The 22,657-nt window shown below is 36.6% G+C and overlaps 1 protein-coding gene across 8 annotated transcripts in view; it reads left to right on the forward strand.

The window, feature by feature from the left end:
• Positions 1 to 22,657, forward strand: part of ADGRG6 (adhesion G protein-coupled receptor G6) — a 110,636-nt gene that overhangs the window by 74,828 nt on the left and 13,151 nt on the right. For all 8 annotated transcript variants that reach the window (XM_005490256.4, XM_074537650.1, XM_014269320.3 and 5 more), the window contains 12 exons: positions 108 to 222; positions 3,265 to 3,326; positions 4,756 to 4,963; positions 5,427 to 5,592; positions 8,853 to 8,993; positions 12,117 to 12,233; positions 13,354 to 13,399; positions 15,075 to 15,181; positions 17,917 to 18,044; positions 19,330 to 19,598; positions 21,169 to 21,283; positions 22,339 to 22,622. In XM_005490256.4, coding sequence (XP_005490313.1) covers positions 108 to 222; positions 3,265 to 3,326; positions 4,756 to 4,963; positions 5,427 to 5,592; positions 8,853 to 8,993; positions 12,117 to 12,233; positions 13,354 to 13,399; positions 15,075 to 15,181; positions 17,917 to 18,044; positions 19,330 to 19,598; positions 21,169 to 21,283; positions 22,339 to 22,622 — 1,758 coding nt within the window. The remainder of the gene's footprint in view (positions 1 to 107; positions 223 to 3,264; positions 3,327 to 4,755; positions 4,964 to 5,426; positions 5,593 to 8,852; positions 8,994 to 12,116; positions 12,234 to 13,353; positions 13,400 to 15,074; positions 15,182 to 17,916; positions 18,045 to 19,329; positions 19,599 to 21,168; positions 21,284 to 22,338; positions 22,623 to 22,657) is intronic.

Consider the following 22,657-nt stretch of genomic DNA (forward strand, 5'->3'; position numbering starts at 1 on the left):
TTTAAGACAATTTTGTGCTGTAGGCTGGTTGATGAGCTGTGGACAACAAATGGAAGATGATTAGGGGAAGAAATTAATTATTAACACTGATATACTCATTTTTACAGAAAAATGTTTAGCTGAAGAAAACCCTCCAAACTATTTTTGGCCAGATACCAGGCCTACTGTGACAAACTTCACGTTTTGCCACGGGAGCTCAGTTCAGACTGCGTCAAGAACCTGGTAGGTGTTCAAATATCCGAGAAGATGAGTTGTTTCTGATGCAACCTTCTGGTTATATATAGTTATTATTTAGTTATATATAATGGCTGCCGTTGTCTAGTATTGTATTTCAGGAAGATTTTTTCTATACCGTGAGAGAGTAGGGAGGTACAGTAATATTTTCTATTTCATTGATAAGAAAAAAACTCATCTACCACTTCTGTAGGGCATGTTGAGGCCCACAGTTAATACGTGTTTAATGGGACTATAAAAATAAAATCTTCTTACAGAATAAACTGTATTACTCAAGTCACAGAATCATAGAATGGGTTTGTGTTGGAAGGGAGCCTAAAGATCATCCCCCTGCCTTGGGCAGGGATACTTCCTAGTAGACCAAGTTGCTCAGAGCCCCATCCACCCTTGCCTGGAACCCTTCCAAGCATGGGGCTTCCACAACCTCTCTGGGCAACCTGTGCCAGTGCCTCACTACCCTAAAACTAAAAAAAAATTCTTTCTAATATCTAACTGAAGCCTAATCTCTTTCAGTTTTAAACCATTTGCCATTGTCCTATCACTACATGCTCTTGTAAAAAGTCCCTGTTCAGATCTCTCGTAGCCCCCTTTAGGTGCTGGAAACTCCCCAGAGCTTTCTCTTCTCCAGGATGAACAACCCCAACTCTCTCAGGTTCTTTAGATGAGCGGTGCTCCAGCCCTCTGATTGTTTTTGTGGGCCTCCTTTGGACTTGCTCCAGCAAGTCCACAGTTTTCTTATCTTGCAGGCCCCAGAGATGGATGCAGCTGGATGCATCCAGCATTTCTGGTCTGCATCTTCCACCAACATCCCCAAATCCTTCTCTTCAGGGCTGCTTTTAATCCCTTTTCCTCCCAGGTCTCCAGTTGTGCTTGAGATTGCCCTGACTCGCGTGCAGGACCTTGCACTTGGCCGTGACCTTTATATCATCGTACCCAAAGCTTCAAATTTGCTACTACTCCACCACTACTATCTAACTTGTGTAAGAATTAGAATAAAATTCTATGAAGATGAGCTGTGTATTTGGTTTAATGCAAAACACCTCATCTCATTAGGGGAAGAGTAAAAGAAATTGTGTAACAAATATTTTGCCAGTAGTTAGTCATAATTGAAGGTGGGGATAATCTTATGCTTAAAGATTTGAACTTGAGTTTTTAAGGTTTAAGAAATTTTCCCTAATGTAAGGGTTTTTTTGCAAACAAAGGACTGACTCTGTATGTCCATTTCCCATTTGTAAAAGGGGAATATTATCACTTCTGTTTATATATTACCAAAACATTATGGCTTTGATCTCCTTTGAGTGCCTAAAAACATGGTTATGATGATGCAATATTAATTAATTGCTTCAGTATTTAGGAAGATTACTATTAAATGCAATATATTAGTCTTATCCACCCACATTGCATCTGGAACATGTTCTGAGAAGACCAGATCTCTTACTTTTTCCAAATAGTATGGTAACATGGATATGAATCAGCTTTGAGTTTCAATGCCAAACAGGAAAGCAACCCGCATTATACTTAAATAACTCACTTCCTCAGCCTCCTAATCTTGTACAAGAACTGATTCTGACTGACCAACTTTTGTTGTAGAGTGAGTAGTGCAGAAATCAAGTTGTCTTTATGTCAGAGCCTCAGAATATTAAAAATTAAGGTTTCTGGCCTTTGCTGTTCAAGTGTTGTTTATCTTTATTATTCATTTGTAGTCCACAAATGATTGTGTACAGCACTTCTCATTTAAAAAAAAATTCCTGTGTTCTGCCCTGTGTTGTGTCTTCCTGTGCCTCCGCTAGCTTTTGCCAACATGGAACACTGGTGGGATTTGTTTGGAGAGAAGAGGAAGCTCTTCTAAAAGTCTCTTCTTGTCATCTGCATTCCACAGTAGATGATTACCTGTGCTGTTACAATAAATGTGATCAGCTGAGGAATAATGTTGTTTTATCATGTGCTGAGTAAAGGGATAAATTTTTCCCCTTTACCATCCTTCCTCTTTCCATGCTGTGATAGCATGATTGTATTTAAAGAAAACTGAGGCAAAAGTGTTTAATTTTGGAGCCATTTTTATAGGGTGACAAAGGCTGAGGGAGCTGGGCCTGTTCAGCCTTGAGAAGAGAGGACTGAGGGGACCTCATCAATGTCTATGAGTATCTGAAGGGAGGGTGCCAAGAGGATGGGTCCAGGCTCTGTTCAGTGGTGCCCAGCAATAGGACAAGGGGCAGTGAGCAGAAAATGATGCACAGGAAGTTCCACCTGAATGTGAGGAAGATCTTATTTATTGTGTGGATTACCAAGGACCAGAATAGATTATCCAGAGAAGGTGTGGAATATCCCTCACTGGAGTTACTCAGGAACAGTCTGGACACAATCCTGTGCTGTGTGCTCTGGAATGACCCTGCTTGAGTTGGGCAGTTGGACCAGATGCCCACTGTGATCCCTTCCAACCTGACCCATTCTGTGATTCTCTATTTTGCTATAGTAAGGCTTTAAAAAAAAACATTCTGTGATTCTCTATTTTGCTATGGTAAGGCTTTAAAAAAAAACACATAAAAGGAATCTTTATATCAGCCCCTACCTTTGGACCTGCATCCAATAGTTACTTACCCTAGTTTTCACTGGTGGAATAAATTTATACTTTCACATGGCTCCTGTGCATGTTCTTATGAGAGGCAGTATGCCTTGCTATGGGCTAGATCAAAGCCATCAATATCAAGGAGAAATTACAGAAACAGCATATGCCTAGACCATAATAGGGGCATAATAGTTTGTGTCAATATTTGGGTCTTTCCTGAAACACAAAACCAGAATTTCCACTGAAAAACTGGAATTTGTCTCAGCACTATCTTCATATACTTCATATACTATTGATGTAATCAATCATATACTTTCACTGTCAAGTGTATATATTGTGTTTCACTAGGGGCCATGTTGCTATGAATTTTGGTAATTGAGAAGAGTGGACCACAGTGAAACCTACATAAGAATTATGAAATATTTATGTTATTTCATGTGAATTTTCTCATTTTCCCTCTTTAGCTATTTGGGTCTGCAGAATTATACATCCTACTGGGGTCAACCTGATCTTAGAAATTGCACAGGTGGGTGTATTAGTGTTGGTCTTTGGAAGAATATATTTTCTCCTTATGCTAAGTTCTTTAAAAATATTTCTCAAAAAATCAGTGCAAAGTAAATAATTAAACTCTGGAGAAGTGCACCCAAGTTCAATTCAGCTCACCCATTTGGAGCTCTAGAAAGCAATTACTGAATTAAATCAAACTCTTCAGGCAATTTAATCAAGAGAAAAGGAAGGTGGTATATTACCTCTATTTGATATTCAAGTTAGGAAAATTTTTAAATATTTTGAATGCCTGCTAGGGGAAAGGCTCCTGCTCTCTTCACTGGACTTACAATCAGATATTTGCAGATTTATTCTCTGTTTCTAAAATACCCTTTTATGTCAGTTTGGCCATGAAAGAGTAATAAAATAAAAGGACAACAATGTTATAGTCCTTTTTTTTAGTGCCAAAGCTAGTGAAGAGAATTATACAGTCATATGTATAATATGCAGAGCACCTGCAGTAAGCTCTTGTTCTGAATTGCTGTCTTGGAGAAGCCTCTTTTGGTGTCCTAGGGAGCCTGGCTGCCTCACTCAGTCAATTGGGTACTTGCACTCAAATTATGTGAAAAACATCATGTCATGTAAGATGTAAAATGAACATTCCAAAGTAAATATATCACAAAAATGTATTATAAAAAACAACCCATAGTCAGTTGAGAAACTAAAAAGGATGATCTTTCAAAATGTTATTGGCAAATTAAAGAAGGATGATCTTTCAAAATGTTATTTGCAAATTCCATTAAATCTTAAATGTTTTGTTGTTGTTAAAGGTTAGTGTTTATATTAGTTTTCTATCGAGGTGGCATTGAAATTACAGTTTAACATGTTTTGCCATTGGACATGCTATCAAACTTTCCTTATCAGGAAGATTCTTGTAATGAAATTTGCTTGTGTGTTGTGCTTGCCAGGCCTCTGACAAGTAAGAGTAGCATCCTCTGAAAGAAGAGAAGCATTTGCAAGGGGGTTAGGCTTTCTTCCGAAAGCTTAAAAGAGTGAACACTTTTTCAGTAATAGAGACTTTGGATGCATTTGTTTCACTTCAAGAGTGAAACATTTTCCCAGTGAAAAAGAAAGGATAGCATAAGGAGGAAAAAAAAAGAGATACTATTCATTGTATTTCTTTCTTTTTCATTCAGTCCCCCCTTTTATAATAGTTCTGATTTACAAACTCAAATCAAAACAAAGAAAAGAAAGACACAGCCAATGAGGATAGTATATAATCAGCACATCCTATACGCTTTTTTAAAAAAAATTATAAGTTTGACAAAATGATGAAATCCTATGTTTGTTGCATATACCATAGAAAATACCCCAGCTTTCAATAGTGATGATAAAAAATTGTATTTCTGAACTACTTCAGGACTGTAATGCATTATTTTTGCTTTTTGCTTGATTCTATATGCTCACAGAAAATGCGGCAGATATTGCCAATCAGCTTCTGAATCTCACTGGTGAGGGGCAGCAGCTGACCTCAGACAAAGTAAATGACGTTGTGCAGAAGCTCAAAAAAATTGTGAACGATGAAGAAATTGATGAATCTCTGGGTTCTACCGTGGTGACAATTTTTTCCAATATTCTGGCCAGTTCAGACAGTGTGTTGGCAGCCTCATCTTCAGAGTAAGTGTTTCTGCATTTGAGAAAAGCTTTTGAGAGAAACCTGCAAGGCTGTAAGGATTCATTCTTACATGTATAGACAAACAAGAAAATAAAAGTTTTCTGATTTCCATCAAAAACAATTTCCCAAAACAGATACACAAATATTGCTTCTTTTAGTGTGCATGAAAAAGTATTTGGATGGAAAACAAGTATTTTGATACATGACACAGCATAGATAGAGGTATTGTTGGAAAATTATTTCAGGACCAGTGATGTGTAGTCACACAGTTTCTGTCAGTCAAAAGCTTCTGTTTTCAAGAAACATGCATAAATTTACAGTCCATCACTCTCCTTGTGAATACACAGATGAGTAATAGAAGCATAGTAACAAGAGGATCATGTTGTTAAGTGAGGGGCATGCAGAGCATAGGTGGGATTTTTTCCTGTATTCAGTTTTCAGAGTAATTTTTATTTCTGTTTTTAGAGCTCTAAAAACTATTGATGCCTTGGCTTTAAAGATCCATTTTGCTGGACCATCCATGAGTATTTCAACACGAAATCTCGCACTTGGAGTGTCTTCTATAAATTCAACTTCATTCAAAGGTGGTGCTTTCAGCGTCAGTCCACAGAATAATGCATCTGATTTCCAGGTACAGAACAAGCAGCTGTATTTGAACATGAAATGTGCCTCTTGTTCCAAGTGTGTTTACTGTGGTTCCTATAAATCCACTTGCAACTCCCAGTTCTCCCCCTACTTTCTGTTTCCTTTTTCCTACAACCATCCAAACAGATAACAGATTAATGTAGTATTTCCTTGAGTGACAGGAAACACAGATAAACTCACATTCCATGCAGATAAAAAGTAATTTGGCTTATAAATCCACAACACACTTGACCTTTTTTTTAGTATTGTGCGGGTTTTTTACTCGTGAAAAAGGAAAATAATCTTTAACAATCCGTGGTACTGACCACTGTGCAATATCTAACAAATCTTTTGATGTCTTTCAGCTTTAAAATAAAACACCTATATATAGGTATCTACATACAGATTTCTGCAGATATAAAAGTTCTTCAGTTTTCCAGTACAGTTTAAATATTAAGTGCTAAAAGAAACCTAAGTCTAATCCAGTTGTCCACATATAGGTTGATTGGCTTGCACCATTTAGGATATCTGAGGCATTCAAGTCATTCATGTGGAGCTTTATCAGCCTAGACATGAAAAATAAAATGAAAAGAGATCACACAAAATTTAGGAAGGTCTCCAGTGCTACAGGATCTAGACAGCATACTATAGTTAAGATATTTATCATCACCTCAAAAATATTTTTTCTTTGCTTTTTTTCCCACAAATAGAAAAAAAACAGACATCTTAAAATTTGAAATACTGCTTGAGAAGCACATGAGCACCAACAGGATTTTCCAAAGGTCCTTTTGAAATCAGTAGTGATGAGGTGCCAAAAATTTATAAATTTCACTATATCTTAAGACACCTAAATGCTTTTAAAAATGCAGTGCATTTTAATTTTTTTCAGTGTAATAGAAAATCTGTGACTGAGGTAATGTAATCTCAGTTTCCTGGGTGTTTAACCATTCAAGTACAATGAGTCTTACTTGGAGAAACACACAGAAAATATTACACAGAAAGAGAAAAAAATCTGCTATCATTTGGGCCAGAGGAATTAAAACTGAATTCAGCAAAATATGGCATTATATAAACAGTTAAAGACTAATCACTAGAGTATAAGTATTGTATGGAAACAAAATAATTCCTGCTGCAAACTGGCAACACAACAATCCTAATAAATTTCTGATCATTTTATAAAATACGATATACTGTAAAAATCAAAACAAGAATGAAGACAGAAAAATGTCTACTTCCTAGAAGAAGTAGTAGTAATATAATAGTCTTTAAGACTTGTGCATATATGTAAACTTTGGATCAAAACTCAAATGCTTTTTTAAATAGATAAAAATAGATTTAATGTACTTGAGTTTTCACATATCTATATTCCTAGATATTTTAGTTAAAATTCCTTTGAATCAATTTTATCAGAAATTTTTGGTGATTGTAATTTCACTTTTGTTTAGCTCTCATGTCAATGAAGCTCAATAGCTGTTTGTGAAGCTGAATAGTTCTTTGTTATCAAAGGAATGTTTCTCCTGCAGATTTCATCCTTTATTTATGGAAAGAGGAAAGGAAAATTCTGAAGCCAGGTTTTAGATGATCATACATAGAACAGGAATTACCATCTGTGGCTTGAGGACATCCAGGAATTTTCTCGTCCAGGAATCATTTATTACAGCACTGTCTAAATAATCATAAAATCCAAACTTCGTCAAATTATTTATACTGTTCCTATTGGAACATGAGCTTCTTTTCAGACTTTCACATTTCCAACAGCTGATTGAGAATTCTTAGCATCCTTCCTACCAGAAAAGTTGCAGCAGCTGTGGGCACCGTTTATATTTTCCATGCCTGTCAGAAAGATACTTTCTGTCCCTGCTGAAGGGAGATTCCCTTGTGAAAGCCCACGTTTTTCACCACTGTAGTGATGATCTATCCTGGGCTCATCAGGGAACATTAAACTCTTCAAGCTGTATGTCAGAATATTTCCAGATATTTTTTTTCTTTTATTTTTTTTCTTAAAGTAGATACCAAGCAAATTTATCCGTGGCAATTTGGAAAGATTCTATTTCAGTCCCCTGTGTCTTTATGTTTCTTGCCAAAACTTTGACTAAGTTATGTTTTGGTGATTCATATTATTAAATTGTTCCTGTAATATATCCATGCTGCTTTGGAGAAGCCTCTTCTACTCTATTTGCAGACAGTGCCTAATGGGACATCTTTATCATGTACACACTCTCTGTTTACTGTGGCAGACTCAACCTCTGAAAACCTGGTTTTGAACTGCATTTATCCCTGTCAGGGGATATCTGTGGGCTGCTTCTTACTGATTTCCAAGGGTGAATAATCCATCAATAGCCTATGACTTTTAACTTTCTATTAGCTAATGGTGCTTTTAGAATGACACAATTGTCCATGAGAGGCATAAGTACATGGCCAGGATGGCTCTGGGGAAGTCAGTAGTGGGAGTTCCCATACCTCACAGTAAATTCTGAAGTGCTTTTACTGTAGAGTGAGCTGACTTTACTGTGAGCTGGCCTGTTCCCCTTCCTTCAATGGATATGGTGGCACACCTTGAGTAGGCCATGGTGGAAAGTGGTCAGTCACAGAATTGCTAATAAAATGCAGGGTTGCATCCTCTTTTATTTCCTACTCACTTGTTATATTCCTGGGCCACAGAGGGCTTTTAGATTTCTGATACATTCTGATTTCTGCCAATAAAGATTAAATTTATATGATGTCAGAAAGTGTCTTTTTTTGTGTTACAGAGCACAATAAATATGGAAAACTGACATTAATAATTTTTAAATCTGCTTTCCAGAGAAACCATAAAAGCTCATAAGAAAATTATTCCAGATGTGCAGATGAGGGCAACTAATACAATTTAATAAACAAAGATTCAGAACATATCTTTTAGTTCTCAACATTGTTTGCTAGGAGGAAAAATATTTTGAATGCTGCTGACAATGGTTATGACTGTCATAATTACCATTCATTGTATCCAAATCATCATTATAGCAGTGGAAGAGTTTGTTTCTTTGTTGGTTTTATCTAATATCTTTTTGTAGCAGAAGGCTGATCTCATGCTGGAAAAGTGGGAAACCTCCCTAGCCTTTAAAGAGTTTATTTATTGCATCAGCTCTAATATAGACACAAGTCATTTTAGTGTTGATTAGTTTTAGTCCCATATCTACATATTTCTGTGTAAGAGTGTGAACCCAGTTGTGGACAACAGATGGTTTCTTTATTGTTTGAAGATGTTCTCCTGTTGTTTTTATTTAACAGATAGATTTTGACAAGAATCAGACAAGTGCCATCGCTTCTGTTGTTCTGCCACCAAGTTTACTGAAGAATTTAAGTCAAGATGAGTTTGAAGTTATATCCAGGGCTCAGTTTACTTTCTTCAATAAAAATGGTCTTTTTCAGGTAAGCATTAATGTACTTAAAGTCATTACAGATAGAGTGAATCAAAGCCAGCTGCTAAAAGTTTCCTGTAGTGTAATCCTTTCACAGTATTTAATAAGTTTCAGGAATTAAAAGATGACAGCAAATGTAGGCACTAAAGACAGTCTTATGTTCAGAGCAGCAAAATAGTTAAAGTGCCCAAGTTGAGTTGAAGTCAGTGGTTTAACTGCAAATTACTCTCACGTGTGAAATAAACCTTTTCTCAGGGTAATCTATGGAAAACTGTATCCCAACTGCTTAAAATTAGAGGAGAGCAGCAAAAGCCTTTTAAAAAGCCTTTAATTCTGTTAAAATGCATTAATATAACTCCTTGATTTTCAAGGAGTTATATTAACGGAGACAGTGGCGACAGGTTCTTTTCTATCAGGAGGTAATTTGGCATATAACACTGCCAAGTACTCTCCTTTCCTTTTAAGACTGGTTAGCTGTCATATCCAGCTGACTGCTCTATATTCAGTTGGGAATCCCAGGCTGATGGTTAGGAGCCAGAGGATTTTTGTTCATATATATATATATATATATATGTATGTATATATATATATATATATATGTATACACACTGTTCTTTTCATATCTGTGTTCTCATAAGCATACCATATTTTAATAGGAATAAGGAGAACAATACTTGTACCTGAAACCTAAACATGCTCAGGTAGATATGATGTTTTATTTTTTGTGTCTTATCAAATGGCAATTGTAAATAGTGCCTGCATGGTAGGTGCCAAAATGTTAGGAAGACTTTGCAGCTTGGAAAAAGAAAACCAAAACCACAGTTTTAAAAAAAAAAAAAAAGTTAATTAAGAAGGAAACATTGTTTCATGGTGAACTGTAGAATGTGTCTCAGAAGACTTGAGTTTGTTTTCTCATCAGTATTTCAAGTGACCTTTGGCTCTTGTGCATCCGCAGAATTCCATAGTATTGTATTGTCCCTATATTATCGTTTTTATTGGCAGCGTATCCAGATTCTTCAGATAATCTAGGCAAGAAAATACCCATGACCCGCAGTTGCCTTCTGAAATACACCCCTAAGTATTTTTATTTTAAATTGTATTCGTTTTAAGCCTGCATTTGAGAAAAACAGGATGAATATCTTTAATAAAAAAACCCAGAAGAATACAGATGGAGGCTGGTCATAATGGCATAAAATCATATGAAGTCAGAATGTGTCCCTTAATGGTGCCAGAATGCGTTTCTAAGTGGTACTTAATAAGCCATTAAAAAACAAAAACCATAAAAATTGCACCTTAATTTGCAACTAAAATGCCTTTCATTTTTATGTGTTTTTCAAAGTCTTCGTGGGTGATGTGTTTAACACAATGAATTTAAAATGTGCAATCCTCACATTTTTAGGAAGTCTAAAAATAAAGGAAGCTAAAGAAAAAGGGGATTAAAATAAGGCCTACAAATAAACTCAATTTGCCATCTCAAACCAAATAACTTTATCCCTTAGTATAAGAGTATTTTATTTGTATTGCATTTCATATTTCTTCCATGTGCAATTACAAATATCTGAATGCTATTAAATGTCTTCCTTAAAAGAACTCAACATAACAGTGAAACATACTTTGCACTATTGTAAGTGGGGGGTTATTGTATTGCGACTGAGAGAATTACAGTAAGTTTTGGCTTGTAATTCATTATAGATGGTTCCCTTACTTAGAGAGCTACATAAAAGCTGTTCAGGGTGGGATTCACTTCACCAAACACAGGTGTGTTCAGTGTAAACATCTGTACCTGAACTGTTGAACTCCAGCTGAACACAGCCTTATGGCTAAATAAGTAGAAATCTGTATTTTTCTTTAAAGCACACATAAGAATACATTAAATTGCCTTCACTAAAGAGACCAACTGTGCCTCGTTTTTCTTATCTGCTACAGACAGAATCCACTGAAACCTGTGGAAATATGTCTAAGGACTTTCATAGACTTTGTCGAATGCTCAAATTTAGGTGGTACCCAAGAGATTTTTTTTGTCTGAATACTAAAGAACTGCCTAGAGATTTGCATTTTCTTCCCTCTTCAATTTTTAAGGTTTTAGGGAATTTTGGCACAAAGCTCCAGTATAGTCTGAAATACTGTGTCTGAAAATTCTTGAATATGGCTCTTGGGAAATAAAATATTCTTCTCAGTATAATAACCACCTAATAACAGAAGCTTTTGTGTCTCTCATGAGTGGTGGGATCTCACAAGCCCAGTGCTGAACTGAAACCTGACGTCTTGTTATGTTAACAAAACTCCTAAATGGAAGGAATCAACGGTTCAGGAGTTTGGCAGAGCAGATTTTAGGAGGGAAAGTGAATGGCAATAGGACACTTTATTTTACTTAAGATCTGCCACAGGCAGCAACCAAGCTTTCAAACCAGGCATGTAAATATGCAGGTTCCAATAGAAGGCTATCAAAAGAAAATATCCCTACTACTGCACTCCCATTTCAATAAATGACTCGTTTCCAAGGAAACCACCTCTTCTGGAAAATTGTCAGCTGCAGGTTAAAAATCCTACTGGTCAGTGATAATGTCAGAACTCTATTTCAATTCCTGTTGAATAAGACTTTACAGAAAATGCTATCCCCTTCAGTATATAGCATTGCTTTGAATGTTTGTTTACTACTTCATTTGTTTACTACTAGCATTTGTTTACTACTTCATAGTCATTCATTGTAAGATTGAGGGTGATTTAGCAACTATATCCAGAAAACAGTTTATTCACTAAAATCTTTGCATTTACTAAAGGACAGTGTCAACAATAAGATAAGTGAGCTCGCTCATGCTTGTTTAGGGAAATGAGCTAATCATATCATGGGTTGTTATCTGCCACATTGTTTGAGTTATAATTTTGTTTGCCTTCTAACCTCTCTCTGTAATTGTGCCTATGCTTTATGGCTACAAGAAAAATAGGAAAGCTTCCATGAGACAAACCCATAATTTGATTTTATAAACATAACACTCTTATATTGTGTGATCAAAAGTACAGAAATGCTGACAACTTACTTATTCTGGCATGCTGCAAAAATGAAACTGTGTACTCTGGCTTTTATGTTATGTGCCATGTAAGCACTTACTACATTTTTCTTAATCTCTTGAAGGATGCAGAAAATCCTGCCAATTTGACCAGTTTCGTGGTAGCATGCAGTATTGGAAACTTAACCATTCAGGATCTTCAGGATTATGTGAAGATTACAATCAAGCATACCAAAATTCAGGTAAAACAAGACTGATTATTCAGAGGAAGAGGAATGCAGGTTATATATGGTAAAGGCTAAGATTATAACCTGATTTATATGGATGGATTTTGAGTAAGATCAAATTCAAATCAAAATTAAGAAGTCTAGAACAAAAGCATGCAAGCACAACATGGAAACAAATAATCCCTCCCATCCTCATGCATTCGCACTCCATTCATGACCTAACATTTATCTGCAAAACAATTGATTCTGCCCCTCAGCAGTAATTTTGTGCCAATTACTGTTGGTGAAACCTGTGTTAATGACCATATTCATTACATAATTTATTACACTGTAACTTCATGATTACTTAAATTCTTTGACCAAACATTATTTGCTTTGTTAATAGTTCCCAGAATGATTTTGTTGTTATGTGGTTTTCATCAGAGGAATGGACAGAAACACACTTATAAAAGATCACTACAGTAAATTTAGGGAAATACAGACCAAATGCAGCCTTTTGGCACATACTGTTCCAGTTAGAAAATGTGTGAGCTTAACTCCATTCTCAGTATCTAATCCAAAAGAGGAACTAGCATTTGAAACATTAAAGAAAATGTTAAAATGCAATACCTAAGTAAATTGTTTATGTAATGAGAACCTGGTTTGTAGTTGTCACAGCTCAATTGACTTTGCATTATTATGAATATTATAATTATCATTGCATTATAATGAATATTTTAAGGTGAGGCAAAACAACCTACACATGGGTTCAGCAGTCATTTGTACATTTTCAAGCTTTATGTAGAGGATTCATGGAGAAGCCCTAAGGCAGTAAACAGGTAAAAGTATTCAGATTATATAAAGACATCATATTCATGGATAACTTCAGTAATGAGAAAAGTTCATTATCCTGAGGATGTGCAAAAGGAACCATTGAACAGTACATAGAAGCAGTGCTCTAGATTTTGCAATTTGGACAAATCTGTTTTTCTAGCAGAAAAAAACTCTAATTTGACACTAGGCAAATTTTCAGCTATCTAATTATATGGATTCTTCAGCTCATTAAATGAAAATATATGCATTGCAACATCTGTTGTAAATGATGAGATTTATGTCTGAAGAGATATACAAAGTCTACTTTTACATCTGTTCTTAGGAAGATCCTAAACCTACCTGTGTCTTCTGGGATATGAACAAAAATGGTAAGTTGAAAATACTGTAATTTATTTGATAAGGGGGATAAATATGTCTGAGTCTTAAAATTGGTTGCAGTATTGGCTGTTTTGCTCCCAAATCAATCCTTTCAGGATTCAATAAAGTCCCATCAATGAAGTGTATAATTTCTTCTGGGTAACAAAGTTACTTGTAACAGCAAATTTTAAGTACTCCTTTAAAAAGTTTGTTTTTAATGTAAATGTTTTTAACATTTACATTTTTTCCATTAAGTTCTTCCAATTTTTCCCATATCTGCAGTTTTTCTCTGATCTGTCTGTATGAGCAAATTAAATTCTAATGCTACTCAGACACATGAATGGTTCTTAGCCATACTTTTAACTGTTCATTTTTTTAAGAACTGGGTTATATAGGTGTAAGATTGTGACTGTTACAGATTATAAGCTTTTTTGGTCACATACAGAGACTCATGTTAATAAAGCAACATTTTAGAACATTCTTCATCAAAGAATGGTCACTAGTGCCAAACCTGTGTGTGATGTTTTACTCAGGCTCTTAATCCTTTGCGCAAAGTTGTCCTCTGGGATGAATTTCCAGATGTCTCTGTTTTAGAGATCATTGCTGAGAAGTTTCTCTTCCTTACAATGAAACAGAGCTGAGGATTTCGGGTGGAGAGGTTCAGTACACAGAGTCTTGCAAGAAATAAAATTTAACATCCAAATTTGTATTTCAAAGTAGGAAATACAGACAGAGCAACTGAGAAGAATTTGTGAGGGTTAAAATCAGCAAAAAATCATAGAAACTAGTTATGAAGCTGAACTTAAGAATCACATTTAAGGAGAAACACACAGGGAGGGAAACTATTCACAGTGGCTACTTGAGTGGAGAATAGTTTTAAGTGGTTGTGGAACATCTTCAGAGTATTTTGGGAAAATGTTTTGAATTTGAGTGTTTGATTGTCTTGAACTTACAAAGCAAATTAGGCTGGATTTTGTCTAGAGCCATGAGATAAATGTCTTTAAGAGTCAGAGAATAAGAATGATTTCACAAAACTAGCTCATATTTTGGCAGGGAAAAAATGAATAAAGAAACACTTTTTACTTTTCATCATTTAATTTTTAAAACCAAAATCTTTCTACTTGTTTTTCAGAATGGCCTTTTCATGTGGAGTGGGTTGGGAATAGCTCACTTCATGTTTTTTTTTAAGGCCACCAGAGATCATTGGGATTACCCATTCTGGGATTCTGCATTACGTGCTGCAGAGAGGAAGGGTGGAACCCTGTGCTCCTGGGCCATAAAAGCCTTCATGTGCCTGAGGATAGATGAGTGGGAGGCAGGCAGGTGTAGACATCACATCAGTCGGGGGAAAAGGAGTTCTAAAACCATCTTATTATTGGGTAAAACTAAGGTGTGTCTTAATGCGCGACCCACGTCTTACTCACCAACCAAAAAGCTCCCTACCTTTATTACACATCTCCATCTCTTGCTTCTGCTCATTAGTCCATTTCTGGGCACTCATCTGGGGTGATTCTTTGCAGAAACTAGGAAATCTGACACCTGCTTCTCTTGCAGTTGTTTTTAATGCTGGCTCATTCAATTTGAGAAAGCACTTCTGCATTTGCACAGGATGAAGTGAGAAATCTTCTAAAAGAGAGGTTGACATGTGTTTGTTGGACACCAGTTTCTCATGTTTCATTTCCACAGGTGGCAGTGGTGGCTGGAATCCTGCGGGCTGCCAGGTGGATGCAGAGTCCAATGAAAATGAAACTGTGTGCTTATGCAACCACCTCACACATTTTGGGGTGCTAATGGTAGGCAAGCTCACTACTCACCACGTTACTTTTCCCAGGAACAGCAACAGAATTTTTATCTGGTGGGAAACAGATAAACATCACATTTTTGTTACTTGGGTTCTTTCTTTTGCAGATAATTTATAATAAAAATAATACATTATTTCCCCCATATTATCATAAGTTATCTTGTCATAAAAAAGTAGCTAGCAATAAGGATTCAGGAACGAGATAACGAATAAAGTTTGCAGTGGAAGAATAGTATTGTTGTTGTTATTATTATCATTATTAAATTCTTTAAAAGTGGCTAAATATTATTTTTTAAATAATTAAAACATACCCATGAGATTTTTCTGTGTTTTAAAAATACTGTCCCACAAAAGACCTGAGGTTGAGACTTCTGAATGATACCAAAATACAAATAACATATTATAACATCCAACTTATTACAACTAAGGCCTATTTCTACTAGAGAGACAGGAGAAAAAAGTGATCTTAATGAGTCCTAAGTTTTAGGGTATCTCTGACATATCCCTTAACAGTATAATCTGACAAAAATGACCTGCAACTGAGGAAGGAGGTGTGGAACATGAGGGAAGTGAATAAGAAAGTCTATTTGAAATTTCCAGATTGAGAAAATGAGAAGTTGCTTGCAGGGGAAAAAAAAAAATAAAAGCAGGAGAAATAGTTAGAAATGCTGTTTTCAGAACAAAAAGAAAAGCGAATCATTGTAGGGAAAAACAGGGAAAGAAAAACATCCTCCAGACAGCAGAAATAGTAATGAGGATGAAAAGTCAAGGGAGCACAATAATTCTCTTTCATCCTTAGATAGAAAGGCTGACTTGTCCCTTGCAAATCTAGTTCTCAAACTTGACAAGATTTATCTAATGTCATAAACTATGAAGTGGCACCTTTTGCACAATGTGTAAACCCATATTGGCTGTTTTCTTACTTGGCTTTACTCAGTTTTGGGGATGCCTTATGTTACAGGCCTTCTCTTGGAAAAAGGCTGCTCACGGAGCGCTGGTACAGAGCACGTAGCCCACTCTGTCAGAGCCTTAAGCAAAGTCTCCAGACAGGGTGGCTGGCAGAGCAGTGTCTGTCCAGGAGATGAAAAAGGGAACCATATGGGACACTTCAGCCTCAGCAGCATGGCCTCCAGCCTTCAGCTGCCTCCAGCAATTTGCACTTGTGAAGTGTTTTCCAGAAGAAAAAAATCCCAACAGGAAAAAATGGAATAGTGCTATCTTTTCTGAACTTTTGGTGGTTGTTTATGCTCAATAATGGGCTGATACATTTTTTTTTCCAGCTGAAATTAACATTCTTTGGCCTGTAAAACATAGCTGCAGAAAAGATGTTGGCTCCTGGTCGCAGCAGGAATAATTCCTAAGTGGAAGTGCTTGGGGTTTGAAGTAACTTGTGGCAGTGTCAAATAGGACTTAAACCACACAAGGGAGCCACATACGCTGACTTTTTCAGCTTTGGCCTTCCAGACCCTTCTAAATAGAACTGCTCTCGTCACAGCATGCTGAGATGTAGATATGGAAAAGCCACAAACTTTCTGTCTTCTTGCAAGCTAAATGATGGTCTTGTTCTCCTTTTCATCCCCAAAGGGATTAAGAAAAGGCTTTCTTTAGGATATATTCAATGAGCCCCTTCTCTTCTCTGCTTCAGTGGCAGTAGGAAATAAGGCAGAAGGTCTTTGAATTTGGGCTGCATTCCAATAGATTTTTACATAGTTTTGACCATTCTAGTTGCTTTTCCATTTTAATAATTTTTTCTGACTTTAATTTAAATACTAAGTTCTTTCCAAAAAACAATCTCCTTACATATAAATAAACTGTAATATAAGGCTGGTATGGATAGTAAGAAAAACCTGCTCCTGCCTTTTCCTACAAAACATGCAAAGTTTTGTAGCATTTAATGTTTCTTTTTGCTAACTAGTTTTGCTAGGGACAGCAATGAAAATGACTGTAAAATTGACATAACCATATCTTAGTGTTTGCACACATTTTCTCCACTGTGATATAAATCTGAACACTCTTAAAAAAAGGAAATAACACTGACATTCATTCTCAGAGGGTACCATGTGTCAGTTACAGTTAGACAGAAAAAAAAAGAAAATCCCTAGAATTTTGTGAAGCAGAATCCTACTTCATTTCCAATTTTTTTTCCTGTTGTCTTTATCACTGCTTTTCTGACCAATTATATTTAAAAGTGTAGTTCTTATATCAAAACAGACCCTAAATCCAAAATGCAATAGCTTGCCCTTGGTTTCACCTGTACATGATTAGTTGCATTGACTCCTATGGACTTTAAATAACAAAAAGGCCAAAAATTCCCTACAATGTTGCACATTTCAGTATAAGTACTTTTAAATTACATTTTTCAAAGTCTTACATCTGAAAAAGAGTTGTATACAAGCAACAGAATTAAAAAGTTTGGACACTGGAGACTTTTCCAGAGAAGGACATTTCAATTCCTAGTACTGAATTATAAGGATCAGAATCAGGCTCTGTCTGCTGTTCCCAGAAGTTATAATACTTACAGCACAATGTTTTGGAGAGCTGTGGGAAGGAAGTGAGAGGTGTAACAACTGCAGACCGAGAACACGCAGCAAAAATGAACCCCAGTGTCAAGGTTACAGTGGTATTGCCAGAATGCTTGTCTGTTTTACTCGACCAATTACCAAGAAAGAGTGCTGTGCTCCCAGCAGAAGTGCTGCCTACAGCCAATGTCTCTTCCTTCTCTCACAGGACCTGCAAAGAGCCGTGACGCAAATCGACCCACAGAACACCAAGGTCCTGACCTTTATCACTTACATAGGCTGTGGGATATCTGCTATATTTTCAGCTGCAACTCTTCTGACATACATTGCGTTCGAGTAAGTGCTAATTCCGTGAAGAACATCACAAAGAAGTACCTGTATGTGCAGAATAAAATAAGTTAGTTACGTGGTCAGTGTGGTTTATTTCCCTAGGAGAGGAAGTCCATGGCTGAAAAAAAATCAAACCTGCAAAACCAGGGTCACAGTGTTGTAAAGTGGAAACTTTTTCCAGGGGACAGAAGTTCAGAGTCTTTCTTGCAGTTTCTAATGTGTTGTGCTGCTCAGACCGGGGAATAAGAGGAATGTGTATCAAAATGTTCCTTCTGGCAAGACAGAATCCTCTAGATTTTGAACAGATGGATATTATTCTAAAATTGTCAAACAGGCTTTTTATTACAAAAAAAACCCAAAGCTTGCCTATGTGAGCATAACAATTTCCAAATTTAAGAAGAGAAATTTCCAACTAGAGCAATTACATTCTATAGCCCTTAAGACAGAAGTGGAAAGAGATAAAATGAACATAAATTTCAACTGTTACAATAATTTCGACAGAAGTCCTGCTGAAGTGTGAAAGTGACTCAAGAGAAAGCAAAAATTTTGCAGTAGTACAGTTCTGTGAATAGTAAAAAGAGAAAATGAAGTCATGTCAGCACAAAGAAAGCATTATGCCAGTAACAGGGCAGGACATAGTAACTGCTAAAGAAGGATAATTTTCTGGGGACAGGAGGGGGAAGGGGGGCTGAAGAAGGGACTTTTCAATTTTTAAATATCTTCAATGATTGCGTTCCTATTACATTACCTATGGTGTAGTGTTCTGGTTCAAGTTGGTAGAAATTGTTTGCTGCCCCTTATTATGCATATTTCAGTGGGGATCAGTTAAAAAAAATTACATGTTTTTCGCTCTTCCTAAGACACTATTTAAAAAAAAAAACCAGAAAACCACATCCACTGGACAATATATTCCAAAAACTAAGCTAACATATAAGGCCACATATGAATAGAACATAGAGGACCTTCTGGTCAGCTATACTTATTTTTGTTTTCATTTAAAATAAAAAGTACTGGTTTATATTTAATTTAAAGTTTTGGGGTTTTTTTAATAAAAAAAAATCAGTTAGCTCATCATGGAACCAAAGAATTGGTAGCTTACCCCCACCACACGCAGCTGAAACCTTCCACTATCCCACACAGAAATACACTCCATTATGTCTTACTGCACAAACCAAGATTGAAGGGGTTCCTTGTGCTTTTATTGACTTTGTGAACGGGTAAGCCCAGCTGCAGGAGGTGGTTTTTGTGATTGCAGCAAGTTAATCATGTGCACCTGTGCTTCTCTCATTAGGAAGCTACGACGAGATTATCCATCCAAAATCCTGATGAATCTGAGCACAGCCCTGCTCTTTCTTAACCTGATTTTTTTGCTTGATGGCTGGATTGCATCCTTTGATATTGATGGCCTCTGCATAGCTGTGGCTGCACTTTTGCACTTTTTTCTTCTGGCCACCTTTACATGGATGGGACTGGAAGCTGTTCACATGTACATTGCTCTAGTGAAGGTGTTCAACACGTACATACGGCGATACATACTGAAGTTCTGCATCATTGGCTGGGGTGAGTTCACTAGATGCAATATTTACATAGGATGGAAGCTGCTGTATAAAATGCTTTTTGTAAATGCTGCTATATAAAAGCTCTCTATCAGAAATACAGAGTAGAATTTATATCAGTGTGTGGTTTCCTTCCCCAGCCTGCAGCAGTGCCGGCAAGCAGCCAGCCCTCTCTGTCACCGAGTTCCCCTGTGTGCTTCTGTGTAAATACACTCTCACTGGCACTCCCCACCCAGGGCAGCTCCCAGCCCCAGAATGAGTGGAGAGACCAGATAAACTGGTCTTGTTTTCCAAAGAGGCCAGAGTGGGAGAGGGGAAATGTGAGTGCTGTGTCAGAGTTGGAGGGCTGTGTCACACAATGAATGCAGAAACTTTTGCAGTTACTGCAAAGCCTGTGGAGGTTTTGCATTGACTTTCAAAAACTTAAATTCCAGCTTAAATTTTCTTGCCAACAAGCACAAAGTCTATTGTGGAATGACGAACAACCAAAATTTTCTGAGATTCAGCACAGCATTTAAACCACCAAGAGATCCTGGCTGCCCTAAGCAATGTACACAGCAGGACAGAAATGGAAAAAGTAATACTGAAAAATAACTGCAAGGCTCAGGCAGCAAGACTTTTATTCTTCATTTTTGTCTGTATCAGGAATCTGTGGTTTCTCCCTGAATGCGCATATTGTGTTTGAAATCATACAACACAATGCAAAGCCATTAACCTTGGGCTAGAGCACTGACCTCAGTGCAGCTGATAATTGATGTCTTTCCATTGGCAACTAGCATCCTCTTTGGCAACCTCAAGCAGAGGACAAGGACTGAGTGGTCGGAAAAGCAAATTAACCTCTTCCCCTTTGAATCTGTTCTGTTATAGCAAGGATAAGATGTAAATAAGGCATATCAGGAAACATGCATTTCTTTTGTGTGAGCTGTACCTTTCTGCAGAGTTTTCTTCTGCATAGTTGTCCATTTTCCCAAATACTCCCTCTGCTTTTATATTAAAAAATACATAGTTTGCTTTATGGAAGCAGGGGACCACATATAATATGTATAGTGCTGTAGAAGATATATAATATGGTGCAGATAATATAATGTGGTTGAGAGAAACAGTGGAGAAATTACAGATTTAAGTTCATGCTCCCCAGTTACGCACCTTTACGAATTCACATTAGCATAAAAAAATACCTCAAAAAATTCCTCCACTAGATCCCATTTTAATAATTTGTTAATCTTTTCACTGTATAATGAGAGCCTGTGTGCAGCTGCAAATTTAACTTTGGGTAATTAAGGGATATTATTTTACTTTAGTTAATTATTTTACTTTAATTTCCTTATCACATACCAAACTTCTTCTGCCTTACAGCACATTACAAGGCTTATTCATTAATGCCTGTTAATTGTTTTGATAGTTCTGTATATTTGTACTGTTTGGAAAATTGTTTCCTTCTGCCTTCTCAGTGCAGTTTTCTCAGGATGCTGTGCACTAAAGTAATAGGGATAGAGATATCAGTAATTCAGCTTAGCCTGGTGAATTTGAAAGTTTAGGAGATTCAACAGCTCACGAGTTTTCTTGTGTTACAGGTTTGCCAGCTCTGGTGATAGCAATTGTTTTAGCAAGTGCTAATACAAATGCAAGTCATATTTATGGCAAACAGTTATATGGCAGAGATGCAAGCGGGCAAGGAGGAGATGACTTGTGAGTATTTCTTTTGATCTCTTGAAATTTAGCCTTTGTAGTTGCTTTGGAAAAGTCAATGGTGCATTAAACAAGCAAAAAGAAGCAAAACTCTGAATGATTAAGATCTGTAATGTGAAGAAGGCTGTTAGGAAAACTGGAGGTAAATCTGCATTACCCAATGCCAGGAACAAACATGCCTCTGGCAAAAGTTTTTTTCATGAAAATAAATTAAAAATACTTGTTTTGGTTTGTCTTAAATGAAAAGTATATTTTCTAGGTTAGACCAAAGAAAGAATTTGTATAAAAATAGTTTCCTTTGTAAGTTAAGCAGCCTTTTGCCAATGTAGTTCAATAGTCCTCTATGTTCTTCTCTTGAAGTCCAGATAATAACTCCAAATGCCAAAATTTTTATGTGAGTGCTCTTTTCCTTGCCTGGCAAAGCTTCATTATGATAAATAAAACTTCAATTTTTTAAATTTTATTATAGTATCATGCTGAGCATTCAGGCCATTTGCTGCAAGAGGAATTAGTTAGAGCTCTCCTATGGCTGTCTGTCAAATGGCTACCTCAAAAGTCCTGCTTCTTCTGCAGTCATGTTCAAGTTCTTCTTTAGCTCCAGTGTTAGAAACTTGAGATTTTGACAGTGAAGATCCAAGTTTGCCCATTCCGTTTCTAAAGCACTCAATGCTTCACACAGATGACAGCAGTGAATTTTTGTGTTCTGAGTCCGAACTTTGTTCATGATGGGATTGCAGTTCCCACCATTTCCCGCTTTTTCTAACTAGTTTTAACTAAAATGTGATACAACCCTCAGATTTCTCATATTGTAGTACTGTGGGCCGTAGTCACTTAAGATGCCTCTGGGCTTCATCCTGTTTCCAAACAGAAAATGGACAAATGTTTCATTCTACACTATATTTCTGCATCGGTGGTATCAGAAATCAGCTCATTTTCCTTTAGTTGTATGATTAATGGAAGGACAGTTTCCATTAACCAAAAATGCTCCTTTATTTTATTTTATTTTATTTTATTTTATTTTATTTTATTTTATTTTATTTTAAATTTTTTTACAGCTGCTGGATCAAGAACGAAGTTGTCTTTTACGTGACTTGTGCCGGCTACTTTGGAATCATGTTTCTAATGAATGTTGCCATGTTTATTGTGGTGATGGTGCAAATCTGCGGGAGGAATGGGAAAAGAACCAACCGGAGCCTCAAGGAAGAGATCCTGAGGAATCTCCGCAGCGTGGTCAGCCTGACCTTCCTCCTGGGCATGACATGGGGCTTTGCCTTTTTTGCCTGGGGTCCCTTAACTCTTGCTTTCCTGTACCTCTTCTCAATTTTCAATTCATTGCAAGGTAAGCTGAATTTTTGTGCTGTGAATGAATAATAT

This window comes from Zonotrichia albicollis, chromosome 3, assembly GCF_047830755.1.
Source record: "Zonotrichia albicollis isolate bZonAlb1 chromosome 3, bZonAlb1.hap1, whole genome shotgun sequence".
Classification (NCBI taxonomy): domain Eukaryota; kingdom Metazoa; phylum Chordata; class Aves; order Passeriformes; family Passerellidae; genus Zonotrichia; species Zonotrichia albicollis.